A 26,501-nucleotide genomic window follows, 5' to 3' on the forward strand; every position below is an offset into this window, starting at 1 on the left:
AACATTTAGAATACTGCATAATTGATAAAGCAGTGGCAGGGTATGAGAGGATTGATTCCAATTTTGAAAAAAAGTTCTACTGTAGGTAAAATGCTATGAAGCAGCATTGCACGCTACAGAGAAATTGTGAAAGGAAGAGTCAATTGATGGGAAAAACTTCACTTAAGAAATTGCCACAGCCACCCCAGCCTTCAGCAACCACCACCTTCCCTGATCACTCAGCAGCCATCAACGTGGAGGCGAGACCCTTCACCAGCAAAAAGCTCCCTGCGAGCTCAGACGATAGTCAGCATTTTCTAGTAACAAAGTATCTTTAAATTAAGGTATGTACATTATTTTTTAGACATATGTTATTGCACAGTTAATAGACTATAGTATAGTGTAAACATAACTTTTATATGCATTGGCAAACCAAAAAATTTATTTGGCTCACTTTATTGTGATACTCATTTTATTGTGGTGGTCTGGAACTGAACTGTACGTATCTCAGGTACGCTTGTGTTCTGAAAGTGAATAAAAAGGACTACAGATAGCTGAGATGTATGGCCATTTTATATGGTTACAGAACCAGAAAGTGGATAGAGCAATAAATGCTTCAGAATGTCTTAAATTTCTCTTAATTATATGTTAGAAAAGTAAGGCAAATCATTTATTAATTGTTCCTATTACCTGCTTGGTTCCCATAGAACATATTGAGAGAAATTTAAAATAAAAAATTTTTCATTGGCTAGCGAGCAAAGCAGTGGGTCAGAAATATGGGAAGAAAAACAGTTGTTCTTTCTACAAGAATTCTGTTTCTTGTGGTTATACAACCCAGGTCCCAGTTTTTTTTATTGATGGCTAACAGCTGGAAGGTGGCTCTCAACCTAGAAGGCCACCCTTAAGTCTTAGCCAATGTGGCCTTCTTACAACATGGTAGCTTACTTCTTCAAGGCCCACGGGATCATCTCTCAGGCTTCTTGTAAGAACTCACCTTATTAGGGCAGGCCCACCTAGCACAGTCTCTCAGTTGATACTCAAAGTCAGCAGATTAGGGACTTTAACAACATCTGCAAAATTCCTTCAATTTTGCCATGTAACATAATCTAATATTGACCATATCATCATGGAAGTAACATCAGGGCATATTTGGTTAGTGGTGAATGATTGCTTAAAATAGCATACTGAGAACATGATCCTATAAACAAATGACTGTAATTGGATTGTATATAAATTTTAAATTTTATATCACTTTACATATTACAAAGTGCATGTACCTATGCTGCCTCATCTGATTTTCATGACTACCTGTCAGAGAAGCACAATAGATATTAGCCCAATGTTACCAGTGGAAAAAAACCAAGGCTTAAAGCTGTATAGGGCTTGCCCAAAGCTCTACAGCAAATTAGTAGTAGAACTGGGCTTTGGCCGAGGGTCTTTTCACCCTATGGTCCAGTCCTCTTCGTTGCTAATTCTATAGTTTTCAAACCGTGTTTGGTGAGGTTCCAAGGAAAGGTCTAAGGGATTACTCAAGAACTGAGGGTTCTAACAAGCTAGGGCTTAGGGTCGATATTGTGACTCTACTTTTGTTTGTTCTATATTTGTTGGTAGTTCTATACAAGCTTTAATACAGCCACTGCACTGCTCCATGCTGCCTTGTTAAAGGTAAAAAAGAATGTTTACAAAAAAAATTTGGTTTAAAAAATGGTTTAGATAGGTGTATACAAAAAAAATCAAGAGTCGATTCCAGTAAAATTTTAAGAAGCTGTCATGTCTTGCAGCAGCTGTTGAACCTTTCAAAAAGACAGAAAAAGAAAAACACAAAAAAACTGTATTAAACAGTTGTTTTGAAATGTAAACTTAGAAAAAAAAGATGAACCCCACCTTCTTCACTTTTTAAATAAATATAAAAAATTAGTTAGTACCTTCTTAATGTCCGGTCTCTTATTTTTCTTTTCATGCAAGCATTGACTAGCAACAGAGTACATAGTTTCAATGGAAGTGGGATCAGTGTCATTCATCTTCGTATCAACATAGTCTTCAATCGTCTTCTCTTCATCTTCAATTTCTTCTTTAATATCTAGCTTTAAAACAAATGTTTTTTTTTTTAAAGATTTTATTTTATTTATTTGTCAGAAAGAGAGAGAGCAACAGAGCACAAGCAGGGGGAGCGGCAGGAAGAGGCAGAGGGAAAAGCAGGCTCCCAGCTGAGCAGAGAGCCTGACACGGGACTCGATCCCAGGACGCTGGGATCATGACCTGAGCCGAAGGCAGATGCTTAACGACTGAGCCACCCAGGTGCCCCTTATTGTTTTTCTTAAAGCGAAAAATGGCACCAATCCTTGAGCAAATATATCATACCCTTTGACTTTCTCATCTCCATTCTACGAGAATAATCTGTTATACATATATTACCTGAATTTGTCTCACTGGTTTGCCTCATTAGAACACATAAATTAGAATAAAGTCAGCGTAGTTATTTAACTAGTTTTAAGAAAAACTTATTCATGATAGTAGGTATTTCTGAAATCTTTAGATTACAAAAGATTTCTGTAAATCTTTATTTTTACAGAAAGACCCTCCAAGTTCCTAAAATTTACTAAAAGGAAAAAAAGGGCAAGGCATAATTTTCTTGTGGTTTTAGTACTCAGTTAGTCTATTTATATAATTGCCATTGAATGCCTAATAAAATACACAGGAAATGTTTTCTATCATAATTTTATAAATAAAATACTACATAAGGGAAATGGATAGAAAATTTTACTAGCAATTCCATTCTGATACAAATCTGAATGGAAGCCATATTGTTTTTCCTCTCTGAGCTGAAAAAGCTGTTAGTAATCACCCTGAAAGTAAGAAAATAAAAATAAACTGTAGAAGACCTAAAAAGTCATATAATTCTATTCTGGTTTTACCCAGAACATAGAATATATAAGTGACTTTTCCAAGCTTCACAAATAATTTGTGGCAGAGCTGAGATTAGAAATATGTGATGCTCTTTCCATATGCCACTTTGTAACTGCCAATGAAAAGATTGCCAATAGAAAAAGACATTGCTAGATGCCAAATTTACCCATATAAATTTAGATTATAAATGCAAAGAGAAAAGGACTGGAAAAAATAATAGATCTTTCAATTACCAATAACTGAGGCTCACGGTGTTCATCTACAGCTGGAAGTCCAGTTATTATTTCTAATAAAACCTATGAAGGCAAAAAAAAAGAAGTCCATTACTGTAACACACAAGACAACACATGGAAAAAATATGGATCTTGATTATGAAATCTGATTAATCATTTCCACATATTGCATTATGCCTTTTAGGCATTAAAGCAGAAAGGACAGGGGCATCCGACTCTTGGTTTCAGCTCAGGTCATGATCTCGGGGTCCTGGGATAGAGCCCCGCGACGGGCTCCTCACTCAGCAGGGAGTCTGCTTGAGATTCTCTCTCTTTCCCTCTGCCACTCCCCCCGCTTGTGTGCTCTCTCTCTCTAAAATGAATAAATAAAATCTTTAAAAAAAAAAAAAGCAGAAAAGACATGAGTTGTGGTCATTTCTCACCACCACTCCTTCACAGAAATCTTGGGTTCCACCAATCCCCACAAGCAGTACTTTTCTATTAGCAACTTACTAAAACAATCAGTTCCACTCAATATGTGTTCTGGATAGTCCTTCTCCTGTCTTGCAGGGCATTCTTCACAAGAATAATTTTCTCTGGCTTTTAGAATATTATTTTCTAAACTTTAGGCATATCCTACAACTCTGTGCCTTAACTTAACAGTGCTGTGAAGTTAAATTTCCATACAGGAAACATATATGCAAAAATAAGATGAAGAAGAACCTGATTTCTCCAACCACTCCCACTCACTCCATCGTAAAAGTTATTCTGAGGAGACCAGTAGATCAGAAAATGCCAAAGTGTATGTCTTTTTTTTTTTTTAATATTTATTTATTTGACAGAGACAGACAAAGCGAGAGCAGGAACATAAGCAGGGGGAGTGGGACAGGGAGAAGCAGGCTTCCCGCCAAGCAGGGAGCCCGATGCAGGGCTCGATCCCAGGACCCTGGGATCATGACCTGAGCCAAAGGCAGATGCCTAACAACTGAGCCACGCAAGTGCCCCAATGTGTATGTCTTTTAAAAAATATGACATTAAATGTGTGCTGTATGACATGATTTGTTTTATGCACTAATTTTTTTTTTTTTAAGATTTTATTTATTTGTCAGAGAGAGAGAGAGCGTGCACACAAGCAGGGGGAGAACAGAGGGAGAAGCAGGCTCCCCGCTGAGCAGGGAGCCCAATGCGGAACTCAATCCCAGGACTCTGGGATCTTGACCTGAGCCAAAGACAGACGCTTAACTGACTGAGCTACCCAGGCATCTTTGTTTTATGCACTAATTTAATGTAACCTTCATACTAATTCATGAGGATAGTGTGGTAAAAAAGTCATTTCTTGCAGGAACTTCAGAAATCCATTTTAAAAAGTTCTACAAACTTGGAGAAGCTTTTATAACTTTATCATTTAACTAAGGGTTAAAGTAAACAATATGCACATTTACATAACAGAGCTAAGCAAGACAGGTATTTCAGAATATTCTACTTAAATTTCACAGTTATAGCCAGAATGATTATTTTTACTAATTATATATGTGAAACTTACCACACCAAAGCTGTAGATGTCAGATTTGGGTGTTATTTCTCCTCGTAAAGCCTCAGGTGCCATATAAGCTGTTGTTCCCACAATTCTGCTAGTCATGACTGTCTGGGCCAACTTCTCAGAAGCCCGTGCAAGCCCAAAGTCAGATATTTTGGCTGTAAAGTCTTCATCTAGTAAGATATTTGCACTGAAAAGAAAAAAATATTTTTCTTTTCAAGCAAGTCAAACAGTTAATATTTACATACATACAGAACATATGTACGTATTTACAGAGTATACCATTTTATAATACACATCAGAAAAGCCTGAAATTTGTATAAATAAATCTAGATTTCAGATTTTTTTAGGAGATTTTAGGAAAAATTTTAAGAGAATAAAAATGAAATAAAACTGTCCACATTAGTGAGAGATACTTTCATTATTTCATAAGTAATTTATCATAGGGGAAATTTCCCTCAGTCTCCTAAAGCACCATTCTTATTCCTTTCCTAATATTTCTCAACTCATTTAAAAACAAATTTCCAACCAAAGTATTTTAATTATTCATTCCTTTATTCTTCTTTCTAAGTTTTTTTTATTTTAATTCCAGTATAGTTCACATGCAGTTATGTTAGTTTCACGTGTTATTTTTTTTTTTTTTTACTATCTGAAATCTTTCAAAGAGGAAAGAACATGGTTAAAAGGTCTTTATTCATTCATTACATGCATTCACTCATACACGCATAGTTGCATTCAATAAAAAATTTTATCAAGAATCATTATGTATAATAGTATTTAAGCTCAGTCCTGCATGGAGGGGGGATTTTCAAATCTTGTCTGTGACAAAGGTACATAAATAATTTTTAAAAATCCAATAAATACTCCATAATGGTGATAGCAGATACAAAATCCTGAGAGAACAACCACATGGCTGGAAGAAATTCTAAGGAGAGGGTGAACAGTGTGCTTAGTCTTGAAGGATTGTTAGAAGGTGAGGGATAAATGAGGGGGAAAAAAGGCATTTCAGGCAAATGGAGCAACATGTACATAGTGATGAAAACATAAAAACATATGATCAATTTCAAGAAACTGGTGCCAATGAAACATGGAGAGAATATGAATTTGTTCCTGTGAGAGCAGGACGCCAGCAAAAGTTTTCATAGTAAGGAATTGGTGCTATTAGACTTGATTTTTTAAAAGATTTTTACTTACTTCTTTGAGAGAGAGCGTACAAGCAGGGGAAGGGGCAGAGGAAGAGGGAGAAGAAGACTCCCCACTGAGCAAGGAGCCTGACATGGGGCTCAATCCCAGGACTCTGGGATCATGACCTGAGCCAAAGGCAGATGCTTAACCCACTGAGCCGCCCAGGCACCCCTAGCCTTGATTTTTAAGAACATAACCTGGCAGTGTAGTAGTGAATAGATGAGAACTAGAACAGACTAGTTAAAGGCTGACCAGGAAAGCTTGTAATAAAGCAAATGAGAGATGGTGAGAGTCTGGATAAAGAAAGAACAGTGGAGGAAAAAAAAAGGAGCTGAGAATCTGAGGCACATTCAGTGAACTTTGTAATGAGTATGATAATGAGGAATGAGAAAGTCTTTAGCTTGGGAGACAGGATAAATAGTGACTTCATTTGATCAGAAAGGGAATACAGGAAGAAGACTTTGGTTTGGAAGAGAAAATGAATTTGATTTCTGACTTGTTAACTTAGAGGCTGCTGTGGGACAGCCAGGCAAGGTGTTTTTGGTCTGGAGATACTGAAAATATAGGATCAGAGGCTGATGATACAGATTTGAGTGTCACCCACACACAGATAGCAGGTGAAGTCAATATAATGTCAGCAAGAACACGTTGTGGGAAGAGAAGAAACAGGAGGTGAGAATAGGGGGAAATACACCAATACATAAGGGATGAGAGATTGTGCCTCCTCTCATCTATAGGCTGATCTCTTACTTGGACTCCTTCCTATGTTCTCAGGAACCCTACTCCATTAATTATCTCACTTCTCTATTTTATCATCTCCCTTTTCCCCTAGGCATAAAAACATGCTTTAGTCTCTGCCATCTTAAAAAAAGTTTCCTGAATGACACATCATTTCCAGCAATCACCCTTCACTATCTAAATGTCATAAAAGACTTGTCTACACTCACATTTCAGTTCTCTAGCTCCCAATCTCTCTTCAACTACATCCTGAATTGTGCCCAATTACCACGGGGAAGTAGGGCTTTGTAAAGATACCAATGATCTTCAGGGCACTAATCAAATGGTGATTTTCAGTCCTCATCCTGACCTCTAAAAAGCAACTGGCATTTGTGACTAGTTCCTCTTGGGAAATACTCTCTTTCCTTGTTTTCACAGATATCATACTCTCTAGGTTCTCATCTGACCTTTCTGTGCCTACTTTCTTAGATTCCTTTTTGAGATCATTCTCTTCTATTTGGCCATTAAGTCTTAAAGTTCCTCAGGACTAAATCTTGGGATCTTTTCCTAATCTCTATCTCTCCTTAAGAGAATACAATCATATAATAGGTCTTAAATTATCATCTATATGTAAGTAACACACAAGTTTATATCTTCAGCTCAGACTTTTTTCAGCTCCATATCTGTATATCACACTGCCTGTTTAACATCTCCACTTCTATATCTTTTTTTTTTTTTTTAAGATTTTATTTATTTATTTGACACAGAGAGAGAAAGCGAGAGCAGGAACACAAGCAGGGGGAGCGGGAGAGGGAGAAGCAGGCTTCTCGCCGAGCAGGGAGCCCGATGTGGGGCTCGATCCCAGGACCCCGGGATCATGACCTGAGCCGAAGGCAGACGCTTAACGGCTGAGCCACCCAGGTGCCCCTCCACTTCTATATCTTAAAAGAATCTTAAACACAACATGTACAAAAGAGAATTCACATCTTCATCCCTCAACCTTGTCCTCTTCCAGTGCTTTCTATATAAGTAAATCATGCCACAATCATCCCAGAATGCAATTCAGGAAGCTAGAAATCCAGGAGTCATTCCTGACATGTCCCTCTCCCTGACCCCTCTACAGCCAAGATATCAGCAAGTCCTCCCATCTTATTTTTTTTCAAGATTTTTAAAAATTTATTTGAGAGAAAGAGTGAGAGCAAGAGAGAACATGAGTGGGCGAGGGGCAGAGGGAGAGGGAGAAGCAGGCTCCCAGCGGAGCAGGGAGCCCAATTTGGGGCTCTATCTCAGGACCCTGGGATCATGACTTGAGCCGAAGGCAGGTGCTTAACCGACTGAGACACCCAGTCCTGCCATCTTAATCTCTCAAATCTGCTCACTTCTTTTGATATGAACTGCTACCACCAAGACTTCTGTGATAGCCTCCTAACTATCCCTTCTTAGAAACTGTTCTCTACACTCAAGTCAAAGTGATCTTCTCCAAACTTAAACATGATGCCACATCTCTACTTATAATTTTTCAATGGTATCTGATTACATTTATGATAAAACTAAAGTCCTTACCTTAGTCTACTAGATCCTACAGGGGTTAGCTCCAGGCTGACTTCTATAATTCTATCTTATATCAATCATTCCTTCAATTTCTACATTTCAGTTATACTGTATTCATTTCACTTCCTGTAATTCATCATGCTCTCATGTTCCCTCTCAACACTGGTCTTACAAATGTAGTCCCTTCTTTCTAGAATGTTCTTCTCCCTACCTTCTTTAGCTACCCTCTAATTGTGCCCACTTATTTCCTACTCATTCTTTGGATCTCTGCTAAAATATTACTTCCTCAGAGAACTCTTATTTATACTAATACTGTACATTAAATACTATATACTACTTACTAAAGTTCTATTATTAGTGATCATTTGATTGATGTCAAACACTACAAGTGCTAGTTTTGCTATTTTCTACTGTGCCTAGCATATAGTAGGTGCTCAATTAATACTTGTTATTTATGCAAGAAGAAAGAGAATTGAAATGCACCCATGGAGGATGAGAGTGATTCAGAAAATAGTGGTGATCCAGAAAACAATTTTTTTTTTTTTAAGATTTTATTTATTTATTTGACAGAGAGAGACACAGCGAGAGAGGGAACACAAGCAGGGGGAATGGGAGAGGGAGAAGCAGGCTTCCCGCTGAGCAGGGAGCCTGATGTGGGGCTTGAACCCAGGACCCTGGGATCATGACCCGAGCCGAAGGCAGACGCTTAGTGACTGAGCCACCCAGGCGCCCCAAGAAAATAATTTTGACAAGGCAAAAGTAGTCAAGAAAAACAAAATGCCATGCTATTCAAAAAAAGATCATGTAGGATGAGTACTAAAAATAGGTCAGTGGGTTTGGAATAAAGGAGATTATTAGATGTCTTAATGAGAAGAGCTTTCATGCAGTGCTGTAAGTTAAAACATGCATATGAATATTGAATAGAAAGAGTGAGAGCAAGTCATTCTCTAAAGATGGTTTTCCCAAAACTTTTTTAAGAGTAGCATTTACCTTTTAATGTCTCTATGAATATGATGGTTTTCATGTAAAAAACTGATGCCATTAGCTGCACCTTGAGCAATCTTGCATCTCATGTGCCAAGGAAGTGGTGGAGTATCATCCTTATGAAGTAAGAAACCAACCCATTAAAAAAAAAGAGGATAAAAAAATTTATAGAAAATATATAACAGAACATTTTTCTAAGCAACTACTGAAAATGATATTATATCACCAAGAATTTAGGATTGCAATTTTTAAAAATTGTTCAAAAATAATCTCTAAATAAGATCAAGTCAGAGTCAGCATTTCTTATTTGACAACAAAAATATATAAGAGCACCTTCAAAGACTGGTCTTGACTAGTAATTTTGTATTTAAGATTATCACCTAATAGAATAGCAATCCCAGTTGTATACCTATCAACTGTATAATTTTCAAAGAGCAGGAAAAATAGTAAGATTAATATTGTCACAAAGTGAATATTAGTTTAAATAATAATCTTGTCACAAAGTGAATATTAGTATTCCAACACATAAATAGAAAGCCGAACAATCTGATGAACAAATATCTTACCAAGCAAGACAGCCTGTCTAGCAATGAGCCATTGGGCATATAAACATATACTAAGCAGAGGTCATCTCCATCACTTGAGAAACCAAGCAGTTCTACTAAGTTCTCATGTTGACACCTACGACAAATAATTTTCCACTCAAAATTATTATGACACACACATATATTCAGCTATAGGTTGGAGGTTATTCAATTTAGAGCTTTAACAGAAAAAAAGAGCAAGAAAATAATGATATGCTGTCTATCATTATGATACATATGTTTATAACATATTTATTTATGTTTATTGTAACCATTTACAATTTTCTGCAAACAGTTCTTTCAGTCAATATTGATCAACATTAGAAGCAAATCCTTTTTCTATTTTATTTATTTAAGTAATCTCTACACCCAGTGTGGGGCTTGAACTCACAACCCTGAGGTCAAGAATCAAATGCTCTTCTAACTGAGCTAGGCGCCTCCTGTTTCTATTTTATAGTAAAAGCTTAATAACTTAGAACTTTGGAACTTGTGATAGTTTGGTTAAGGACTGGGCTGATAAGTACCTTTGTGTAGCACAATTTTCAATGATAGTTTTACAGGCAAGATTTCAAGAAGTCTGTTGAAACTTGTATGCCAACCCTTTCAAGAATTTTCTAACACATCCAAAGCCCTGATTTATAGACATCTGATCTCTAACCACACCTAATTTACACATAGTTGATCTTTAATGATATCTTATTATTTATAACCTAATTTGAATTTCTTTATCTACTTGAAAGGAATAAAATTAAAGAGAGCTGAACTATAACAAAACCTTAGGTATCTATGGTACAGTAGAAAGAAAACTGGGCAAAGTCCTAAGTTTAAAATTCAGCTCTGCCAGCCCCTGGATATTCAACCTATAGGCCAAATTAACACTTAACAAGTTAACAACCTCAACTGAGCCTCAGCAAATTCACCCAATGTGGATAATAACCCCTACTACGTAACATGGATGCTGTGAGAATTGAATGAGCAAATACATGAGGGCCTAGAAATATACTTAGAACATGATATGTATTCCACCCAAGTGCTTACTCACCTTGTTGATTCAAAATCATCTAAAATTCTGGGATTTCATGATTTCAAATCAGACTTTAATTTGAAAACAGTCTATCCTCATAAATATTTTAAGAAGTGCAAATTAAAACAATAAGTACTCTATTTTCCATCAAACTGGCACATTTTAAAAACAAGTAGGTAACATTTGCTGAGTTTGTACGATGTAGAAGGCACTGCGGTAAATGATTTACCTGCTTTGTTTTATTTAATCTTCACAATAACTTAATGAAGTGAACACTATGATTATCCCATTTTATAGATGAGAAAACTAACAGTTAAGAAACTTGGCAAGGGTCATTCTGCTAGTAAGGTCCAGAAATTGGTACTTATTAAGAAACAGTAATAATAGTCAATGGTGGTGAGGTAGTGAAATTTAAAATTATAATACATTGCTGATAGGAGTGTAAATTACCATAATTTATTTATAAAGCCATTTGGACATGTACTTGGAAAGTTTTTAAGAAGTTCATGCAATCTGAACCAGTGATTCTTCTAGGATTCTACCTGATAAAATAAGCAGAGTTGCATTTAAAGATTTATATACAATGAGATTTAAAGGAACTTTAATTTGTAATGTTGAAAATTAGAAACAAACCTAGTAGGGTACTGGTTAAATAAAATAGAATCATCATGTATGCTAAATAATTGATATACAATACTTTAAAATTAAAACTAATATACAATAACAAAATGTTTTAAAATTATTTTTAATGACATGGGAAAAATGCTACACACACATCATGAAGCAAGTACATCGAAATATTAGCTATGGCTCTCTCTGAGTGATATATTTAAGAGATGGTTTTTATTATTTTAAATATATATTCCTGTATTTCCTAGAATATCTGCTTTGAACAAGTTACTTTTAGGATTGCAGAGTGGGTATAAGGGTGGGGGGGAACAAAATCCCGAAAGAAAGAGGTTTTTGTTTTGTTTTGGTTTTTGTTTTTTTATCAGCGTGCATTATTTTTACTATGACTGAATTAATTCCAGTCTATTATTTCTTTCTTGGGGTTAAGCAATTACAATTGGTAATTTATAGCAATGGGTGTAATTGAGGTAAATTGGTACATCTCATTAGGATTCATATCAACAATGTTCTAAGGTGACAGATGTTGTGGTGAGCACTGAGTAATGCATAGAATTGTCGAATCGGCACGTTGTATACCTGAAACTAATATCACATTGTATGTCAATTACATTTCGGTACTAAAAAATAAATAAATTTTAAAAAAGGAAAACGAAAAAAGCTTAAGCTCTGGAATCAGATAGGTCTGGATATGAAAAGGAAATCTGATTTTTACCAGCTATGTGGCCTCAGGCAAGTTACATAATGTTTCTAAATCTCTTTGAAAAAAAAAAAAAGGTAGGGGAGGTTATAAGAACCGTTATGAGGGTTAAATGAGACTAGACACATAAAATACACTGCACTACAATTATCAGAATAGATCCTGATTTGTTTCGCTTATCCTTCTTGACAACGCCCAGCAATTGTCAAGCGTACCGGGTCAATGTCTTCTAAGGATTCTGGCATATAACTTTTTTCCTGATTTAGGGTTGTTAACATATCTAAGGGCCTATTATTCTGTAATTTTTTTTGTATCTCTATAACTTATCTCTCATGAATATGGGAGCAGTAAACATGATAACGGAAGATAGCTGAAATCCTTTGGAACTTTGCTATGATATAGCACTTCTTAGAGTGCTGTTTAAGCTCCAGGCATGTGAGTATTTGTAGTCACAGACTTGGAGAGTCAAAATTCTTTCAATTCCTCTCATCTAAACCCTTTAGTTTAATTCTACATGTTTGGAAATATCACTAGTTCATGGCACACTCTGAGTGAGAAACCAGGTCCTCTACTCCTGGAGCTGCTCTTTTCCGCTCTACCACATTGCCAAATTAACTTACTTTGCCATAACTTTTATTTCTTGATCAAACTGCTGTTTCAGTTCTTCAGTACTAATGTCAACCATCTGAAAAAATAAAATAATATATAATATAATACAATACAATAACCTCAAAGATCCTAAAGCTAGAAGGAGGTGCAAAAGATGGCCTGGCTGATCTTGCTTTCTTTGAAACAGTAAAGGTATTATTCTCTCCATTTTATAGAATAACTGAGAACTAGAAATTTTAATGATTTGTTTAAAGTCCCCTGGCTAGTTAGTGGAAGGGAAAAAAACTTTATAAACCATATAACCATATGAACCTCACTGAGTTATTGTAGGAACAAAATGAAATAATATGAGAATTTACTGCATAAGCATTCTGAAGAAAAAATTTGCTGTAACAAAAAACATGAGCATATTTGAAGGGAAAAAGACAAACAAAATCTACAAAAGTATTTGTAACATATATGACAACAGGCGACTATCTTTATCATATAAATATGTAATACATGGATGTTTCTAGAATATAATAACAGTTATAACAAATTGAGTACATGGTGAACACTCTAGAAGAATGGGAATGAAGGACTTAGACAAGAATTTTTTTCAATCTTTTTTCTTATTATATATTTTTTAAATGAGAAAAGTAACATAAGAAAGTTATTTTTACAAAATTTTCTTAGTATCTTCCCATTTTCATCTTGATTATGCATGAAGCAGTATGTAGAACAGGGCTTTTCAACTTCATTTTGTGAATCTTCTGAAATTATATGTATACTCATATGTGTATGTCCATAACTACATTTTTGTAGGGATAGGATCCATAGCTTTCAACAAATTTTTAAGTGTTAAAAGCTACCAGCTTAGAATGATGTTTAAAGAAAACATACACTGAAATAATGTATTTCCTAAAGATTAATTTAAAACTTATGATACAGCACACGAGGAAGCAACTTTTCCTTTAATTCTTTTTACTCCTAAACATATAACTTACCGCTGCAAGTTTCTTCACTGCTACAGTTTTGTTGTTCACATAGCCTTTATATACAACTCCAAATCCTCCCTCTCCCATCTTGTTGCCACCGAGAGAAATGGGTCTTTCATCAAAGTTATTGGTGACATTCTTCAATTCATAAAATGAAAAACTGTGAAAACCTATAATGTCAATAAAATAAGGAAAAAAGTACTTTGATAAAAAATATATTGGCTTTAATAACCTTAATATTTTCTCAACTTGATTATTTCATATATACACAAATGTTTACAACTTTGGATTAGGCATGATAGGAGAGAGTACAGCTATCTTTTAAAATGAAAATTTAAGCTTCATCTTGAGAATTCTGCCTGGTGATCCTCCACCCAAAACTCTAGTCACTTATTTTCTTTAAAAAATGACCTTTTCAAGTTATGTAAATAGTTACACATTATGTCATACTTCTGTGGTTGTTTGTACATCCTATTGCTTGTACTCACTGATAACACACTGACTAATACAATGGAGATGGTGCTTAATAAGTCAGGAGAGAAAAAAGAAAACCCACAGAAGAGCTATGGCCAGGGTGCCTGGGTGGCTCAGTTGGTTAAGTGTCTGCCTTCGGCTCAAGTCATGATCCCAGGGTCCTGGGACTGAGTCCCACATCGGGGTCCCTGCTCAGCGGGGAGCCTACTTCTCACTCTCTTTCTGTCCCTCCTCAGCTTGTGCGTGTGCACGCTCTCTCTCTCAAATAAATAACATCTTTAAAAAAAAAAAAAGAGCTATGGCCAGTGTTCACAAGAAAAAGGGGAGATTTATTTCAAAGCGGCAATGGTCTTAATGACAAATCCACTAGCAGAAAGCACTGCAAATATTACTTACGTGTATCGCTATCTTCTAAACTTGTATTTTCTGGACTTGAGGAGTCAGGTGGCATATAGTTTTGTTCAAGATTCTGCACAGGTAACACAAATGTCCTGTCTTTACCATATAGAGGCATCTGTTTCTGCTGAACCGTTACAGCTTCTTTAGAAGGTAGCGTATTAACTGTTTTGGGAACAGCATCTGCCAAATGAAGTAAGATATAAGTTGTCCTTCCATAAGAAAAAGTGTTTATGAAAAAGTTAAACTAGGAACTCAGTTCATTTGATATCATCCCCGTTTCCACAGGTTTAACCTCCTTTTCTCACAGCACACACAAGAAGCTACCTAGTAAGAATTTTTAAGATGAGTAGAGAGGGTAAGGCGGTGTTTTCAAAAAGTCTATGAGCCACCTACATCAGAAGCACTGAAGTGTTTGTTTAAAAACATCGGCCTTAACCCAAGTCAAGAATTCTGATAACGAGGTCTGGAATAGAGCCAGGAAATCTGCACACAGAATAGTGAGAACTGCTGGTGTAAGTGGCATCAAAGGGAAAAAATAAGGTTATGAGGAAGGCATCTAACAGTGACCCAACAGAATACAATGTAAGGAAATCACGATCACAGATCCCATCGGGGTGGGAGTTGAAGGTGAAAAAAAAGCAAGAGTTCAAAAAAAACCCCCAAACCCGCCAAAACTAACTTCCGTCCTTCTAAACTTCCTATTGGCACAAAACTACCTGACTTGAATGGTGGGCTCAGACCCGATCACGAAGCCTCCACGTCCTTAGCAGCAAGTCCGCAATGCCTTATGTCTGGGGTGCTTGTATGAGTCGGGGAGGGTGGAAAGAATGAAAAGCAGTCTCAAATGTAAGGCTCATCTACCAGGAGAAAAAAGTAAGAGTAAGGAGACATGTTCCTATTTCTGCCACTTGCCTATCCACCCTAATCGTTGATGCCCTAATCACACTCTGTTTACCTGGTAGCAAAAGACTTGCTGGGGCAAAAAACTCATTTTGAATCAAAAGATCCACAAGATCACCAACTGTGCAATTTGTGGTGCCCCAGTCAAACAGTAATTCACAAGTGGGACTTTTTCCAGTTTGAAGTAATGCTTCAAATCTCCTTAAAAGCAAGTGACAAAAAAACCAAAATTAGTAATGTAATAGACTTCACATGAAAATAGGAATTATTCCCCCATGCCCCTGCCTCGCCCACAGCACCTCCAATAGTATTAAAGGAAAGGGGCAGCAGGAGAACCAGCAAGAATTACTGAGAACTGGGAAGATAGGCAGAAGGGAAAAAGATGCTGAAGGCGATGATACTGTCAGTTAACATAAACTGAATACTTACTGAGTATCTGCTCGGGGGCCACAGGATGCACCCACATGAATTCATTTAATTTTCAAAGATACTATGAATATAATACTGATTTATTAATGAGAAAACCAGGTGTGGAGAGGTAAAGTAACCAGCCCATAGCCACACAGCCAAAACACTGTATTTAAATTGAGATCTAAATTCAGATCTCACTTGACATAAGGGTGTGCTCTCAACCTACTAAGCTATATTACTTCCCTACCTGACTTAGTAACTCTGCTAGCCATATGATTTTTAATAAATCATTCTGCTTAATGAAACAGAATACCATATATAAACCTGGGGAATTATTCCTTTGATCTTAATTATATTTCAATTACATTAAAGGAAAAACAGATCAGTTTTTCATTTCTTTGAAAATTAGTTTGAAAAATAACATTTAAAAACTTAACAATTTTTTCTGGTTTGCCCCCAAATTTTTTATGTTGAAAAATTTCAAACTTACAGGAAAGTTGTAAGAATAATACCATGAACAACTGTTTCCCCTTCACCTAGATACACCAACTGGCCAGTGGATAACACTTCGCCACGCTTGTGTTCTTGCCCTCTCCCTCTACCTCTCCCTGTGTGTATGTGCGTGCGTGTGTGCACACATTTTAGAGTGTAAGCCAAACACTCTGTAGAATGTCTCACAGTCTAGATTTGTCTGGCTACCTTCTCATGATTAAATTCAGGTTAAAAATGTTTGTTAAGAACACTACCTGGGTGACAACGTGTTCTTCCCATTGTATCACATCCAGAGCCACATAATGCAGTCTGTGCCATTATCGGTGACCCCAAGTTTGATTACTTGGTTATGGAGGTGTACTTCAGATTTTTTCTTTATAAAAGTACCTTTACCCTTCATAATTCATAAGTAACCTGTGGATAATACTTCGAAATCTTGTGCATATCTTGTTCATCGACAACTTTTTATCTTGTGGTTTTAGCAACATTGATGAGTCTTACATGCATCAATTACTCATTGGTGATTGTAAATTGGTAACTTTTTATAAATCTTTCAATAATTATTTGCTGCCATTATTCTGTAGAGAAGAGCTTTTTCTCCTCACCACTGCCTCAACTATCCTCCTAAAGTTTTTAATAGTAACACCAATAAACTATTTTTAAAAGCCGTTTTTCAAGGTTTAAACTTAAGCTGCTTCTTTTATTTTTTTAAAAGATTTTATTTATTTATTTGTCAGAGAGAGAGAGAGAACAAGCAGGGGGAGCGGCAGGCAGAGGGAGAAGCAGGCTCCCTGCTAAGCGAGGAGCCCAGTGCAGGACTCGGATCATGACCCAAGCTGAAGGCAGATGCCTAACAGACTGAGCCACCCAGGCATTCCTAAACTTTAGCTTCTCTCAAGTAATTTAAGATGTTTACCCTTCATATGAGGAAACATTTCCTGGAAGGACTAATATGGGAGTTAAGGCTTTGGGATCTTTATCAGGTTAATGCTAAAAATCACAAATTAATGTCTTTTCCTCTTGCTTCCAAAACAGATTTTGGGCTGAAATCACTGACAAAAATAAAATTGTACTCACATTTTATAGTAAATCAAGCAGAGATAAATAGAGACAAAGAATGAGATTATCTGAAGATAGTGTTGTAAAATCCTGGCTAAGAACTAAGAATTCAGTTCATATATGTGTACATTTACAGGCAACTTTAAAATGTCATTTTGAAGAATTCTCAAAGTACACTGTTAAGGTGAAGTAGAGATTCACACACTTAGAATTTTACTAGAGATTCTTATAATACCCTTATGTTCAATCTGGATGTGACAAGTGTGAGTCAGAGGGAACTTTCTCAGTTTGCTAAACAGAAAACTAGAGTAAAAGTGGGAATCTTGATTCTAATCCAAAAACTTGTTTGCAAAATCACAACACTAGCCTAGCTGACATAATGGAGAATGAAGCAAAAACTGCAAAAACAGAAAAAAAGAGGTTACTTATTACCATTATTTCCCTTGGAGTTTTATTTTCTGAATTGCAACATTAGATGGTATTTATATCTATTTATCATTCTAATTGTGATGTAAGAATTTAAAGAGAAAAAGATTTTTATACATTACCTTATGTGAAATTGATTGTATCTATCATCACCAGATGGTTTTTTAATAGCTACCGCTAACTTCTTCCATCCTTCTTGAGGATCAATAAAATCTGACAGCTTCCTAATTAGTCCAACACTGAGGCAGCGCACATATGTTGAAGATGTTATGGGTTTGTTCATCTTCTATTCCTAAAATATGGAAAATTCTCACTAAAATTTCATGGTAGTTTTAGCGATGACATCTGTAAGCTTATAAATCACATTTTGCTACAATATATGAAATGTTGTTAACTGATTACACCATAATAAAGGAACACTCCAAAGTCAACTCATTGATATCCTAAGAAGAAATTAAAATTGTGGTTTATTTGCCTAATTGTCCTTTGGTCTTACTTTCTTTCTCCACCTATAATTATCAACAACAAATTGAATTATTTTTCTGACATTTCTTAAGTGTAATTTACACAAAGAAGCGAAAAATTCACTTTTTCAGAAAAATTCCTGAAAATTCAGAAAATATTCAGGAATCAATTCTATTCATAAAAGATTTGTTTTTCAATTTAAATTATTTTTCTCAATCAGTATTTATGTACTACTAAACATTGGCCAACACTCTTTGGTAGAAGTAAAAAAAAAAAAGTTTGAGTGGCATTAAAAGATATGGTAAATAACCAACTTTTCCTATAACATGCTTCATGTTATTTGAGTCCAACAGACCTGTCTGATCGTAATTCATTCCCTACTAAGCCAAACTCTGTGGTTCACCACTTTAACTACACTCTAGAGAAAACCTTTATTTCCTCAGTCCCCTCTTTCTTTTGCCACTCCACCCTGGAGAGCGACAGCCAGGGATACATTTCAATTTTACTTGTACACCAGCACTGCTGAATATAGCTATAGAGAATTAGCTGAGAAGACTGGTATGAACAAAAATTTATGGGGATCCCCTTTCCATGGGGCCTTCAACACTGCTGTGAGTCCTGTTACTTGTCTTCACTCATTGTCCTCAGTGACTATTTCATGCCTCGACCTCTCTCCGTGTGGTTTTATTTAAACTCCATGTCTCTCATTTTCAGCAAGTGGCAACCTTTCCTTCTAATTAATCAAGACAAAGAGATTCAGATATTCTTATGTCAATTATTCTCCTTCTTCACTCTATATTTTTATCTTTAAGATGTAATATAATTAATTTTTGGAGTAAAGAATATATTCATGTGGTACAAAATTCAGAAGCTATAAAAGAGTAAAAAACAAAACATCTCCCTATATCGTAGGCCTCCATATCTGTATTCTCTTCTCTTTGGCCTTCTTTGACCACCACATCTAAGTAGGTTTATCTGCCCTCAACCTAATTATCTTTCATCACTGCACAATGTAATTGTAATCATGTATTTATTTTCTTGTTTACTATCTGCCTCCCCCCATTAGACTGTAAGCTCCATGAGTCCAATTCATTTGCTAATAGATAACTACTGACTAGCAAGTTGTATATATTGCTGGTAAGAGTTAGGAATGAATGAATTTGTTGTTGAGTACCATGCTAGGTGAGTCATATATTTCACTTAGTCCTTAAAGTGATGAAGGCAATTTTAACATCTTTACTTCACAAAGGTAGTACATGAGAGAGTTGGACTTGAACTCATATCTGACTCCAAAATTCATTCCATATGTCCCTGCTTGTATAACTCAATGCATTGTTCAAGTCACTCTCTTTTCTATAAAAACAAGACATTTCTTTTCATTTATTCATATATTCAAAAAACATGTATGTCAGGCTTTGTACTAAGTGATGGGAGCTACAGAAAGGAGAAAAAAATCTTTGTTTTCAACCTCCTCAGTCCAGCAAGGGATACAAACAATTACAGTGAGTGATAAATGTTCCAAGAGGTGTGTGTAGGGTGTGGAGGCCCAGAGAAGCATGGAGCCAAGGCAGTCTGAAGGAAATATATCAAGACAGATCTGGGTGGGGAGGGAGATTAGAAGGATGAGTGAAAAGGAATGAAGATCAACCTAAAAGGAAATTCCAGGCAGTAGGAATAGCAGGGAGAACATGGATGAGGCTCAGGCAAGGAGTTTGCTATGGCTGGAGCATAGGAGACATGTTCTTAAGTAGTAAGAGATGAGGCTGGAGAGGTAGACAGGGCCTAATCATCACGCGCCTCATATGCTAAGACAAGGACTTTAAGCTTTATACTAAAAGTTGTAGGGAAGCCATTTCAGGACTTTAAAGATTTTATTTATTAATTTGAGAGAGAGAATGTACTTGAGCAAGGAGAGGGGCAGAGGGAAAGAACCTCAAGCAGACTCCACGCTGAGCTTGAAGCCTAACGTGGGGCTCAATCTCATGATCCTGAGATTATGACCTGAGCTGAAATCAAGAATAGGATGCTTAACTGACTGAGCCACCCAGGTGCCCCAATTTCAGGATTTTAAAGAAAGGTGTTATGTCATCTTATTTGCTGAAGTGGATTCCTCTGGATAAAAAAATTGAAGGGATGTATATTGAGACAAGGAGATCCGTTTGAAAACTTTCCAATAATCTATGTGAGCAGAAATGAAAGCCTGAAAAAAGTCGAGGAATAGAGAAAAATAAAGATTCAAGGATTTAGAGGTCAAATAAAAATCATTTAATGAAAAATCAGATATATTTTTTTTTTTTTTAAAGATTTTATTTGTTTGACAGAGAGAGACACAGTGAGAGAGGGAACACAAGCAGGGGGAGTGGGAGAGGGAGAAGCAGGCCTCCCACCAAACAGGGAGCCCGACGCGGGGCCCGATCCCAGGACCCTGGGACCATGACCCGAGCCGAAGGCAGACACTTAACAACTGAGCCACCCAGGCATCCCAAAAATCAGATATTAAAGGGAAAGGAGAGTGAGGAAAACTAAGAAGTTGATTCTTGGCTTTTTGGCTTAGGCAGTTAGATGATAGAGGAAATGAAGTGTTCGTGGTCATGTTAAATGGTAAATATCTACCTCTGGCACCATGTAGGGGAGTTGGCACTAAGTAGCTGGATATATGGTCTGAAGCATGGGAGAAAGGTTTAGGTAAAGAATACTTACTATGTGAGCATTCTTACATATTCATAAGTGAATCGTTGGTTGAAGCAACAAGTAAATATGAGGTTGCCTATTAGGAACATATAGATTGTGAAGAAATGAAGGGAAAGAAGAACCTTTAAAAAGTATTGATAAGCCATGGAGGTAAGGAGAAAACTAGGACAATAGCATATCAGAGATTTCTAGAGCAGGGGATAGGTTGGTATAAAAGACCCAGAGAGGTCCAATAAATACTCATGGGTGTGTTAGATTTGGAAACTGGGTGACTTAAGAAGAGTTTTAATGCAGCAGTGAATGAATGGTTAAAATGTATTTTCCAAGAAATCTGGCTTTGAAGGGAAGGAGAGAGAAACAGAGAGAGAGGGAGAGAGGGAGAGAGGGAGAAGGCATCAGTTCTCAAATTTGGTCTCAATACCCTTTACACTGTTAAAAATTTCTGTGGAATCCAAAAAAGTTTGTTTATGTTGGTTATATCTACCAATAATTACCTTATTAGAAATTGACACTGAAAAATTTAAAAATTACTTATTTATTAACTGATCAAAAATAACGAATGTACTACATGTTAGCATACATAATATATTTTGATAAAAATAACTACATTTTCCAAAATAAAAAGAAGAGTGACATTATTTTACAGTTTTGTTAATCACTTTAATATTCAACTTAATAGAAGACAGCTGGATTCTCATATCTGCTTTTGCATTTACTCTGCTGCAATATATTGATTTGGTTGACATATATGAAGAAAATACATAGAGTTGGAAACAGAATTTTAATAGCCTTTTCACAAAGTAGTAGACATTTCTCTTTGACACGATAGTGAAACTTGATAAAAGATAATTTCCTAACAGGTGCAATGTGGAATCTGAAACCGTATCAGTGAACTTTGTTTCATTAAAATCCACTGTACTCTGACTGAATCTTTTACCCATAAGTGATTTGGACTCTATGAACCTCTTGAAAGAGACTTGGGAACCCCAACCACACCGTGAAAACTGCTGGCTTAAGATTTAAGAGTTAAGCTTGGCTGAAGATACAAAAGGGATAGTGAACAGAGCATAGGTAAAGACGTCAGCCTTGAAAAGAAGGAAACTTTTTCTTCCAAATCTAGAAAGGGGTTTGGATACAGACATATTTGAAGGGAGAGGGAGAATTCCCACACAATGTTATTTTCTTGGTGAAGCAGGAGGTGAGGTCATCTAGGGCTAGGTAAAAGAATTGCCCAATCACTTTGAGGGTCAGGGCAAATGCCTATGATTTCTTCAAGCTCAGTGCAAAATGCACTATTGGCTCTCCCTGATAGTCATACCTTTTGCTCCAACCTGTCACCATTCTTCTAGTATAACAATTATCATATTTTATTGTTTGTGTGTCTGCCTTCTCTTCTAGATGGTGTGCTCTCCTAAGCAGAGACCCAACCAAACTGGGCTTTAGCAGCTACTCAAAATATTTCTGTTGAGTGTGAGAAAGACTGATTTTTTTTTTTTAATTAAGAAATTATATCTGCCTGTAGATTTTGCAGTTGCTCCATTCACATTATTTTCCTTTATTTACTTAGATTTCCCTCCATTGTAAGAAGTACAATGTGATTGACAAAACTAGTAAAAGTAGGACTGCTTGGTAATCCTAAAGGCTAGAGCTAAAATACAAGAAATTGAGAATAAAAAGTCTATCTTAGGACCAGGGATAAATTCTGTAGCTCTCCTATATCCAGATTTCTAGGAGAGGTGATGGCATAGGGATACCAAAACTAGGAAAGCCTTCTGACAACTCCTCTCTCTATGTATGCCTATAAGTAATAAATCTCAGAATTTAAAATTTTACTTTAAACATACGTTCATATCACACCACACACACATTTGGAAGAACATATACTAAAACATTAACTGTGAATACCTCTTGATGGTGATTTTTATGTTGGTTTTGTTTTCACTTGCTTTTCTGCATTTTCAATAATAAAAATAAATTATTGTACAGAAAAAATTAAAAAGTATCACTTCTTTCGAAGAACCATGAGAGACGATGGACTCTGAAAAACAAACTGAGGTTCTAGAGGGGAGGGGGGTGGGAGGATGGGTTAGCCTGGTGATGGGTATTGAGGAGGGCACGTTCTGCATGGAGCACTGGGTGTTATGCACAAACAATGAATCATGGAACACTATATCTAAAACTAATGATGCAATGTATGGGGATTAACATAACAATAAAAAAAATTAAAAAAAAAATTTTGTACTTCTAAGATAACCAGTCATCTTCATTGTCTACTAATACTTCACTGCTTTATGAAGAAATAACTTGGAAAGGTTTTTTAATTAATAAAAATGGTATAATAAGGAATAGAAAGATGCTCTGTTATTGAACACTTTTAATTTAATGTTATTTTTCAATATTTTTAAACAAATTTAATAAACATTTCCTCAACCAATCTGTAAAAAAAAAAAAAAAAAGTATCACTTCTTTTAAAGTGTTCAAGAATTCAGTGTGCTTAGGATTAAGAGAAGTAGAAAAAGATATATTGCTTACAAGTAAATAAATACATATCTTCATAACTTTTCTCATGCCATTAATTCTCATGGTAACCATTCATATTTTCAAACAAGACAACTCGGACAAGAACACGAGGTAAGATGACAATTGAGAAATATACTAAAATGACTGTTTCCTTATGGAATACTTCTCACTTATATGGATGTTCTCAAACAAAGTATTGTGCCCCAAATAGGAAATAAAAATCTTTTGTCAAATGAATTAATGAAGTTTTAAGACGGTGCTTCATCAGCACTCTTATCAGTGAAAGAGAGGATAGAGGGGAGGAAGAAGATGGACTTTGAGGTTGCATGGGCCTGGGTTCTAATGTACCTCTTCCACAAACCACTTGTGACCAGACTTAATAATTGAATTTCTACGGACCTTGGTTTCTTCATCTGAAAAACAGAGATGGTAATACCTAAGACTTGCTGTAAGATTTTAAACCAACAAATGCAAAGGGCCTATCAATAATTAGGTGATTTTTAAAAATGTTGCAATAATTATTTTATGGCAGAAGTTATTTTTATATAACTTTTTTTTTTTAAAGAAAAGAAATGTGCAGAGTTGTATTTAAGCTCAGTTTTCAGAAAAGTGGTAAGGGGCTACTGACAGAGTAGAAATAAGAGGTCTGAGAATATAGCTAAGCTTTTCAGGTAGTGGCAGTCTTATTTTATTAAGCATAGTATATTTAATATATTTATTATTATAAATAATAATAATAAATACATTAATACTCCCTAAAATACATTATTCACTCCCATGCTTTCTTAAGCAAAATATGCTAGATATCCATTAGTCTTTATTTTTGGACAACTCAACACCTGCATTAGGAGCAAAAGCTGGTGATACCCTCTGGACCTATTAAATTATATAGGGTTGCCCTTCTCAAACTGGGATATGTGCTGGTATGCTATATATTAAACATAACATAATTCTCAAGCATGGATTTAATTCAATGGGAAGTAATTTAAAATGCTTTGGCTATATTAAAAATATATATAATATTTGGATGTATTAAAAAACATAAAAAACATTGTTTTTCAATATTCTAAAATATTGAATACTGAAATAAAGCAAATATTTACTAAGTGTATACTTTGTGCTGGATATTGATCCAAGTTCCTGGAGATAGAGCATTAGGAAAATAAGAAAAACATAACTGAACTCATAGACCTTATATTCTAATAGGGGAAGACAGGCAATAAGCAAATAAACTCTATACTAGGCTAGATGGTGCCAAGTGGAGTGGACAAAAATCAACAGAGAAGGAGTTTCACTTTAAAACAGGGTAGTCAGAGTAGGCCTCAATAAGAAAGTGCCATGTGATTAAAGGTCTCAAGAATTGGGGAAGTCAGACACTGGGATATCTGTGGGAGAAGTTTTGGGGTAAAAGGAATACTGAAAATATAAAGGTCTGAAGTGGGCTCACTGAGAACAGCAGGGAGATAGTAAGTCTGGAGAGGAAGGAGCAGGAAAGTAGCAGATTAGGAGAGCAGTAAGGCACCAGGTCTCCTAAAGCTTTATAGCTTTTGTATTGATTTTGTTTATCCTCTGAGTGAGAAGACAGTGGAGGCTTTGAGAATGGGAGAGATATGCTCTATATTCATGTCTTAAAAGGACACTGGGGCTGCTGCTGAGAGTAAAGGATATCAGAGTAAGAGCAGAGAAACAGGAGAGACCAATTGGCGGAGTACACCAACAATCCAGAGGGGAGGTGCTGGTGGCTTGGACCAGAGTGGTAGCAGGGAAGGTGCAGTTTTAGGATGCTGGATATTTTCCGAAGTAGAGCAAACAGAATCCCATGTGCTGATATGAAGGGTGAGGAGATTGCACCAAGGTTTTTGGCCTGAACGTTTCTCGACATTTACTTAGATGGAGAAGACTGCGGATGGAGCAGGTTTGGCCCGCAAGATCAGGCGCTTGGACTGGAGAGGTAGAAAGCAAACTTCAAATGAATGTTCAACACGACAGCATAAAAGAAATACGAACTTTCTGACAGATGTCTTCAAGGATTACCCCTAGACAGGGAAAATGCAGACTTTAATATTCTCTACTCTTAGGGCTCCTTGGGCAGATAGGTTTTTCAGGCAGTAATAGAGCTCCTGGTTCCCATTCCAAATAGCTAAAATGCTTTCTCGCTTTCTCAGGGTCTGCTTTTTATCCCTCTGTTTTCTCTCTTGCTCCAGGCAAGATGAATGATGGAAGTATAAAGTATAAAAAGGTATACTTTTTACCTTTTTACTTTATACTTTATACTTTATACTGTATAAAAGTATACAGGTATACTTTTCCCATCTGATAAGGTACTTACCTGATCCTTCCACCCCTCTCCACTTTCTAATTTCCTGGAAGCTTGGAAGCCAGAGTGACAAGCTAATTAGAATCTTGCGGAGGCCCAGAATGCCTTCCACGCGACGAGCATCTCTGCCCAGAGCTGGCCTTACTTCCTGGTTCTCAGGAAAAGAGATTCATTTCGTAAACCGGGTCCCGCAACACATCGCCTGGGAGTTGAGAAACCTGACGCGAGGTCGCACTGAGCCACAGAAGGACTTGGTGACGCCTCTCCAAGCCCCAGCTTCCTCCTCAGGTCCTATTAACTTTTTGATCCTCGGGAACCCACCCAAGTCTTTACGCTGCAGCAAGCTATGCCCACACAACCTACTTCCTCTGTAACTTTTCTCACTTTGAAGATAGAAGGCGATTTTCCTTCCGAAATCGTCCTTCAACAACCCTGGGGCACAGGGATGGAGACCGGAGCGCAGACCTTGGACGACCTGGGAAGAAGACGCGCACCGCGGGAATTCCTTACCTGCCCAGTAGCCGGGCGCCAGGACTGCCCGGGCACCGCCCAGCTGAGCCGGCTGCGGAGGAACCCAGGTTCGGAAGAGCACCAGAGCGGGGTGGGCCCAACCTATTAGGCCCCGCCCCGCCCCGCCCCGCCCCTCCTCTTTGAGCTTCCAGGCGGCTCTGCAGCGTGAGAAATCCCAGGTCTCGCCTAAGATTCTTCTTTAAGCGAGAGCCTGCCCCTTTAAGTACGCCGCTGTCGGAGGCTA

At 36.7% G+C, this 26,501-nt stretch overlaps 1 protein-coding gene across 4 annotated transcripts; it reads right to left on the reverse strand.

Moving 5' to 3' along the window:
• Window positions 1-26,353, reverse strand: IRAK4 (interleukin 1 receptor associated kinase 4). Of its 4 annotated transcripts, XM_032421020.1 has the most exons (12): window positions 26,258-26,353; window positions 17,877-18,046; window positions 15,422-15,567; window positions 14,464-14,646; window positions 13,603-13,763; window positions 12,628-12,692; window positions 9,639-9,753; window positions 9,079-9,188; window positions 4,642-4,825; window positions 3,120-3,182; window positions 1,905-2,063; window positions 1-1,772 (listed from the first exon to the last, which is right to left on the reverse strand). In XM_032421020.1, the coding sequence occupies exons 2-12, from the start codon at window positions 18,035-18,037 to the stop codon at window positions 1,737-1,739; spliced, it is 1,383 nt and encodes a 460-aa protein (XP_032276911.1). In that variant the 5' UTR covers window positions 18,038-18,046; window positions 26,258-26,353; the 3' UTR covers window positions 1-1,736. The 4 variants fall into 4 exon arrangements, with proteins under 4 accessions (XP_032276911.1, XP_032276912.1, XP_032276914.1 ...); XM_032421021.1 differs by lacking the exons at window positions 17,877-18,046; window positions 26,258-26,353 and adding an exon at window positions 15,183-15,323 and having other exon boundaries at window positions 15,422-15,487; XM_032421023.1 differs by lacking the exons at window positions 15,422-15,567; window positions 17,877-18,046.
• Between the last annotated feature and the right edge of the window lie 148 nt (window positions 26,354-26,501).

This window comes from Phoca vitulina, unplaced genomic scaffold, assembly GCF_004348235.1.
Source record: "Phoca vitulina isolate PV1807 unplaced genomic scaffold, GSC_HSeal_1.0 scaffold23, whole genome shotgun sequence".
NCBI classification, from domain to species: domain Eukaryota; kingdom Metazoa; phylum Chordata; class Mammalia; order Carnivora; family Phocidae; genus Phoca; species Phoca vitulina.

Bases quoted from the DNA above. Each gene is read 5' to 3' on its own strand.
- IRAK4 (XM_032421020.1), bottom strand. From the start codon at position 18,037: ATGAACAAACCCATAACATCTTCAACATATGTGCGCTGCCTCAGTGTT. The intron at 12,693-13,602 runs GTAAGTTATATG...TTATTTTTTCAG, and splicing joins CAGTGAAGAAACTTGCAGCG to ATGGTTGACATTAGTACTGA. The intron at 1,773-1,904 runs GTACTAACTAAT...TCTTTTTGAAAG, and splicing joins AGAGACCGGACATTAAGAAG to GTTCAACAGCTGCTGCAAGA.